Source organism: Xenopus laevis, chromosome 9_10S (assembly GCF_017654675.1).
Source record: "Xenopus laevis strain J_2021 chromosome 9_10S, Xenopus_laevis_v10.1, whole genome shotgun sequence".
Taxonomy (NCBI): Eukaryota; Metazoa; Chordata; class Amphibia; order Anura; family Pipidae; genus Xenopus; species Xenopus laevis.
Window position 1 is genome coordinate 115,699,580 of NC_054388.1, and position 7,154 is coordinate 115,706,733.

Sequence of the window (7,154 nt, forward strand, 5' to 3'; positions counted from 1 at the left end):
TATTATAAGGGATAATGTACCCCCTACTGTAAATGATAAGGATATTAGAAGTCACTGAGGGGTTGTTCTGTGACCATATAAAGGCACAAGGCTGCAGGCTGAGTTATACAGGGAACTCTGAGTATCACTCATGTATTATAAGGGATAATCTACCCCCTACTGTAAATGATAAGGATATTAGAAGTCACTGAGGGGTTGTTCTGTGACCATATAAAGGCACAAGGCTGCAGGCTGAGTTATACAGGGAACTCTGAGTATCACTCATGTATTATAAGGGATAATCTACCCCCTACTGTAAATGATAAGGATATTAGAAGTCACTGAGGGGTTGTTCTGTGACCATATAAAGGCACAAGGCTGCAGGCTGAGTTATACAGGGAACTCTGAGTATCACTCATGTATTATAAGGGATAATCTACCCCCTACTGTAAATGATAAGGATATTAGAAGTCACTGAGGGGTTGTTCTGTGACCATATAAAGACACAAGGCTGCAGGCTGAGGTCAATTCTAATACAAACACATGACATTTGCAAGAACCAATCAGGACAGACAAGACATAAGCCATTTAGACGTATTTATTTGAATCAGAAATACCAATTGGAGTCACAGTACCAACGAGAGAAAGTATTTGCAAAGAAGAAAAACTTTATATCATTTTATAAGTGGAAACAAGTTTACAAAAGGGAATGAATTAAAGGAGAAGTCCAAGTGCAAAGGTTAGTGATGGGTCGTGTTCTAAGAAGAGATGGTGTGCAATGTGTTGCTAAGGGAATTATTCCCTAGATACCAATATTCCCAGTTGGGAGGTGCAGAGTAATTAACATGACTCATTAGACAGGAGCTATAATTGACTATTATGTTAGGAGACAAATAAAATATAAGATGTAAGTGTATAAGCAGGAGAATATATAATTGCTTAATTGTGAGTGGGGGATAATGGAACAAGTGGGGTTACTTTGCAGATTTGGGCTGGCGTTGGGGGAAACACTTCTTTGTGTCGGTAAGTAGCTCATCCACCTTTCCATCGAGTTTCCCCATCCAATCAAAGATCTTCTTATAGACCTGTCCGTCCGTCAGGATCTCCTCTTCCTCTTGCTTTGGCTTGTTGGGATCTGTCACAACGACACACACAATCCTTACTGGGAACCGTACCCCAAATACTTCCCCCTGCCTTGCTTAGCCTACTCACTATTGATCTCTACTCTAGGCCTGTACATGGAACTGCAGGCTGGTTGCTATGGGTTACAGGACCATGGAATTGACAAAAGCCTATGAAACATCTGGCTAGGTGATAGAGACTTGGTCAAACGTACCTTCAACCTTCAGCACAATCTGCTTCATGGTGAACTCTGAGCCATAGTAGACGTAGCAGCGGTAGTTTCCGGCATTTTCCTCCTTGACTGATGAGATGGTCAGGGTGGCATCACCTTTCTTCAGCGCCTCCTCTGATAAGGACAACCCTGGCTTGTCAATAGTCACCTTCCTGTCGTACTCGGCCACTTGGACCCCACGGGTGAACCACTGCACCATCAGTTTGCTTGGCTCCACTTGCTTCTCCAGCTTCAGGAGGCACTTGAGCTGCACCGTGTCTCCAGGTTTCACAACCAGCAGAGAAGGGTCAACAGTGACATAAAGTAGGGCCTCTAGATTGGGGCACAATAGATAGTGTAAGGCAGGAGAGCACATAGTTTACTAATGCAGGTCTACTTTTTATTGATATTGACCCATTATGATCTACTGATCTACATCCATAAAAGCAGTGTTAGCATTCTGTTCCAGGGAAAATATTACTTAAATATTGATTTATGGGAAAATGCATATTGATATATTTAACAAACCTCTATTTCTTATGTAACCGTAATATAATAAATATGTGAATGAAAAGAATGAAATAGAAGGGTGAATGAGACGAGCTGTTGACTTGAGATCTACTGATCCCCAGCTTAAGGTCTACTGGTAGATCCCCATCTACCTTTTGGGCACCCCTGGTGTAAGGGCAACTGCAATGAGGCTTCAGGTACTCTGGGTGACCTATAACTTGCCCCCAGCTCTTTGTCTTATCACTGAATAAAGTGCAAACACAACACAAAAACACCCCCAATCTACCCTCATACCCTCGTACTTACCTGAAGCATCAAAAGCCAGAAGGAGGCAAAGGAGGAAGATGATTGGTGCTGCCATTGCTCTCACTGTCTCTTCTGTACTTGCTTCTTGGCACAGTCTGTGGGCTCTCTATAAACAGTCAGTTATTTAGCCCCTGGGAGGGGGCAGGGTGTGTGCCAAGCAGTCACCTTATCAGTAGCCACATTGGCTCCAGCCTCCCCTGAGAGTCCCAGATACATGAGATGTTGTTTTGCCAGGGATTTGTCTGTTGTGCCCCAATGTGAAGGAACACGATGTTCTGCAGTGACCCCTGGGGATGGGACCTCAAGGCAGATCAATGGGACAACACGTTTGCCTGTAGATGAAGTCCTGAAGCCCCTCCACTGAGTTCTCTTTTTATACAAGTGTAACAATAAAATAATCAATCATAACAGAATTTGGTGATTATCCTAATTGTGGAAATATGCCAAAATAATGGCCATCCGCCCAGAACTGTGACCTTGAGAATGAAAACAACAGTTGTATGTCTAAAATTATAAGCACGTGAATGAGATATAGGCTTCCTCCTTGATAAACATGTTTATACGTTAATGAGTTAATTACCTCAACTCCTGCCGTTCCCTCCAACTAATGTTAATATATCCATATTAATTACCTTAACTCCGGTTGTTCCCTGGTAATGACTAGAGATACTGTACAGGGCCGCCATCAGAAATCACAGGGCCCCCTGGGCTGCGCCCACCACAAGCCCCATCTACAGGTCCACCCGCCCCACAGGTCCACCACCCACCACACACTAAAATAAACATTGGTGGCTATGGTTCCCACATGTTAATACAAAAATAAAATATTGGTGGTCAGGGCCCACCCATTGAAAAAAACATTTGTGGTCAGGGCCCCTCATTAAAAAATATTGGTGGCTAGGACCCCACATGGGGGGAAAAAATTGTTGGCCAGGGCCCCCCACCCCCACATTATAAGAAAATTGGTTGCCAGGGCTCCCCTTAAACGTCCATGCCCAAAAAAAACTTGCCCCCCCCAGAAGTTTATAAAAATGTGCTGCCCAGGGCCCCAGCACACAACAGGGACCACAAAGGGCCCGAAGTCAGCAGCTCTCAGAAAGCAGGGGGGCCCGGCTAATCAAGAAAGTGCGGCGTGGCAGGGCCCCTACATCTCTCTCCCCTGTCCCCCCTGATGGCTGCCCTGATACTGTATCAGTGGTTTTTATCTCAGGGAATTCTGGGTACACAATTTCCCCTTTGTTGGTCACTATTAGTGAGTATGGAACAGGCACTTTGAGACACTTCACATGTTTCTTGCCACCTGACTGTAGTGTTATTTCTAGGCCAAGAAACCTCCCATAGCCGTTGGCAGTTGAAATCACGTGACTGTGCTTAGTGGTGATGACATCACAACGAATTTCCAGGCACAAGCTGGGCTGATGTCAGACTGTGTCATGTGACTGTAATGACATCACATTGAGTGAGACGCTGGTTCAGCTCTGCTGGCAGCAACAAACAGTCAGATGAGTGATGTTCATGCCACCATGAGGTCCCTCATCCTAACTCTGCTCTTATTAACCAGGTTATTAAAGGTAACAACTTCATTTCTCTAGATTTCAGGGGTATATTCATTTATTTTGGAGGCATCGGAGTTTATTTTTTCTGTTGAAATAAATGGTGGAAAGTTTGCCATGTCTTTTAACCCAGAGCCAACAAATTAGATGTTGGTCTTCAAACTGCCGCCTGCTGATTGGTTACTGAGGGTTACTAGGCCCATTGAGTATAGAAACAGAAATGACTCATCTCCATGTGTTTCTAATACAGGAAAGGAATATCAGAGATAAAATCCAACCATCTTGTTCATGGAGTGATGAAGCTTATTATCAGTTAAGCCTTGTAGCTGAGGAGTCCTCCCCAGTCTGCCCAGTATCATCTATTGAAAGGAGCCCTGATGTGGGACTGGTACAGGAATTACCCCAACTGCTTCCTCCAATACACCCAGGGCCAACCATCTATGTGGTGAGTATTTATATCAGTGTAACCCAATATATCATTGTAATCAGATACTTGTGTAGGCCAAGCCAGGCTTTCTCATTGGATATAATGGCACCCACACCTTATGAATTGCATGTGACTTCTAAAGCAGATGTTCAATCCCATTTACTTCCATCACTGATTTGTTTATAGACCTTCTGATTAAATTCTAATCTATCATTGCAGGACTTCCCATCTGTATCGGATACTTGGGATGAATGGAGCCCGGCAGAGATGCTTGAGGTAGGCTCATTAACTTCTTCTCAAACCTCCAGCCCAATATGGAGGAACATTATGGGAATCAGTGAATGTGTTTCATGAGTCTCTTTATCTTCTCTTGCTCAGGACCTGATCTCCTCAGACCCCTTCTATGTGTTCCTCTGCATTACATTGGATCTCCTCGGCCTATTGTACTACTGGAAGAGGAAGCCAAAGGAGGAAGATGATGCTGGGAAAGAGGCACAAAGCCAAGAAGCCTCTGAGTCCATCCTTGGCCAATGCCCCCAACCAGGAATAGCTGCACAAAAAGCTGATAAAAAGCCCAAAAAGAAACACCTGGGCTTCAGAGTTAGGAAGCGTTTGTACCGAGCTCCACGGAAAGTGAAGAAAAGTGGAAAAGCCAAAGAAGGAAAAAATGAATTTGCTTCTTTGTCAATGTTATCAGCCTGTGCTTGAAAGGGGACTTCTAACTGCCCAACTCCATCTGCTCCAACTCCAGTTGCTCCCACTCAGCTGCTCCCACCCAGCTGCTCCCACTCAGCTGTTCCCACTCAGCTGCTCCCACTCAGCTGCTCCAGATGCTCCAACTCAGCTACTCCAACTCCAGCTGCTCCCACTCAGCTGCTCCCACTCAGCTGCTCCCACTCAGCTGCTCCCACTCAGCTGCTCCCACTCAGCTGCTCCAGATGCTCCCATTCCAGCTGCTCCAGATGCTCCAACTCAGCTTCTCCCACTCCAGCTGCTCCCACTCAGCTGCTCCCACTCAACTGCTCCCACTCAACTGCTCCCACTCAGCTGCTCCCACTCAGCTGCTCCAGATGCTCCAACTCAGCTGTTCCAGATGCTCCCACTCAGCTGCTTCAACACCAGTTTCAAGCTGATCCAACTGCTGACAGCTCAGTGGGTGTTTTGTTTCAGTTGAACAGACTGTATCCCAGTTAATGAGCTAATAATCAGTATTATTAATAAAGTATTAATTACTTTATTGATCATTACCCTGTGAGTCATTGTATCTCATAGGAAGCACTGGGAGCTGCTATGGGATCATTATTATAGGCAACTAATAGTTATTATATACAGGACACAAAGACCAGTCCCCAGTGGAATTGATCCCATTGGGCCTGAAGAAGTAGAGTTGGGGGAATGAGGTTGGTGAGAAGATTGTGAGTGATGGGGGTGGAGTGTGAGCACAGGGGGTCGGGGGCAAATCAGGGGCATAACTAGGGAACCTGAGAATCAGAGGGGCATTTAATGACTAAACCTTGACTTCAGATGTATATTAGAGTGAAGGAATATAAAGTAAGAGCCCTAGGCCGTTCCTGTGGGGGGAGCTGAAGGGGGATAACCCTCACCTACAGACTGGCTGCTGGGCTAGGAGAGGGGGTGGGAGGGTAAGAAAGTGCTGGATATGAATCTGCTGCTGGTACTACTGGGAGTTGCAGTAAGTTGGATTGTGGGCATGAGAAAAGATCGTATATAGGAACCTGATTGTACTGCCCCCTAGTGACCAGCAGCTGCCAATGCTCTGAGGCCTCACTCTGCCAATTCATTGGGACTGACTTCATCAATACAATTCCTGCATCAGTCTCTCTGTGTGTCGCCCCCTACAGTTCCCAGTGGCCCTAAATCAGGTGAATATTTTTGAATTCCAGGCTTACAGTCAAGTGTTGGTGCATAAAAACCAGTTGTTCTGCTAAATATATTTTCCTGTAGCTGCCAGTCCATATAGAGGCTACCAATAGCCAATCACATCCCTTATTTGGCACCCCAGGAACTTTTTGCATGTCTGTGTTGCTCACAGGTAAAAAAGATTGGGGACCCCTGAGCTAGAGAGGGTCCCAAGAGCTGACAATCTAATCTTAGTGTCTTCTCCACTCTCATTAATCTTATTCATCACTTGACTGTAACAGAATAAAGTTCCGGCAGAGATGAAGAGCTGATCCTTCCGCCTGACTAGTAAATTGGCTCCTGACACCGACAGAAATGGGGGGAGGGGGGAGGGATGTGCAGGTGGGTGGGGGGTTCTGATTGGCTGGAAGGAGCAGTACACTGTCTGGTTATTACATGTATTCTCCCTGCAGGGGGCAGTATAGGGTTGTTGTTTTTTGCTGCCTTGTTATAGGGCACATTTCTGCCCAAGAGCTCACACTCACACAACTAGCACTGTCATTCTCAGAAAGGTGAACCCAAAGATTTCCAGACTGCACCTCCCTCCCCCTCCAATGTTTGATAATTCCCACTTTATACTCAGCACGTACAATATAAATAATATATATAAAGAATTCCTTGAGATGTGTTTCCAGCCTTCCTCCTCCTCCTCCTCCTCCTCCCAGAGGCACAGAGCTGATCAGATGGGATGAGGGATTGAATCTCAGGTTAATCCCGGATATAAATTCAATTAATTATTCCTGGTGTCATTGGCTCAGGGGGGGGGTCTATAATTAAGAGCGGAACTCTCACTGCGGGGGCCACACTGGGATTAATGGTCCATAGGGAATTGTGCTGAGCGGGAGCCACAGGGAAATCTCATTCATTATTACAGGGAATTAGAATTGGACCAATGGGAGGGGCCCACAGTTCCCACTTTGTTTCCGAATGGAAAATGATTTGATTGGATAAAGGGATTTGGGACCATGTGACCCAGGGATGAAAAATAAAGCTGAGATTTCATGTAGGAATCTGATCAGGCCACTAGGTGGCACCACAACCAGATCCAGCTTTGGGCTGGAGACATAACAGAACTTTTATTGACTCGATAGGAATTAATGAAGGGTTTGTTATTTAGCAAAGATGC

General features: G+C 45.5%; 2 protein-coding genes across 2 annotated transcripts; one reads left to right on the forward strand and one right to left on the reverse strand.

Moving 5' to 3' along the window:
* Positions 1–561: 561 nt before the first annotated feature.
* On the reverse strand, positions 562–2,429 carry LOC108704227. Its single transcript, XM_018240689.2, has 3 exons — positions 2,129–2,429; positions 1,316–1,645; positions 562–1,114 (listed from the first exon to the last, which is right to left on the reverse strand). The coding sequence occupies exons 1-3, from the start codon at positions 2,181–2,183 to the stop codon at positions 954–956; spliced, it is 546 nt and encodes a 181-aa protein (XP_018096178.1). The 5' UTR covers positions 2,184–2,429; the 3' UTR covers positions 562–953.
* Positions 2,430–3,651: 1,222 nt separating this feature from the next.
* Positions 3,652–5,091, forward strand: LOC108704187. Its single transcript, XM_018240639.2, has 4 exons — positions 3,652–3,699; positions 3,932–4,126; positions 4,328–4,384; positions 4,487–5,091. The coding sequence occupies exons 1-4, from the start codon at positions 3,652–3,654 to the stop codon at positions 4,814–4,816; spliced, it is 630 nt and encodes a 209-aa protein (XP_018096128.1). The 3' UTR covers positions 4,817–5,091.
* The last annotated feature ends 2,063 nt before the right edge of the window (positions 5,092–7,154 follow it).

Excerpts from the sequence above, each read along its gene's own strand:
- LOC108704187 (XM_018240639.2), top strand. The coding sequence starts at position 3,652 with ATGAGGTCCCTCATCCTAACTCTGCTCTTATTAACCAGGTTATTAAAG. Across the intron at positions 3,700-3,931 it reads TATTAACCAGGTTATTAAAG|GAAAGGAATATCAGAGATAA; the intron begins GTAACAACTTCA and ends TTTCTAATACAG. Across the intron at positions 4,385-4,486 it reads GCCCGGCAGAGATGCTTGAG|GACCTGATCTCCTCAGACCC; the intron begins GTAGGCTCATTA and ends TCTCTTGCTCAG.
- LOC108704227 (XM_018240689.2), bottom strand. The coding sequence starts at position 2,183 with ATGGCAGCACCAATCATCTTCCTCCTTTGCCTCCTTCTGGCTTTTGAT. Across the intron at positions 1,646-2,128 it reads TCTGGCTTTTGATGCTTCAG|AGGCCCTACTTTATGTCACT; the intron begins GTAAGTACGAGG and ends GCCCCAATCTAG. Across the intron at positions 1,115-1,315 it reads GATTGTGCTGAAGGTTGAAG|ATCCCAACAAGCCAAAGCAA; the intron begins GTACGTTTGACC and ends TCGTTGTGACAG.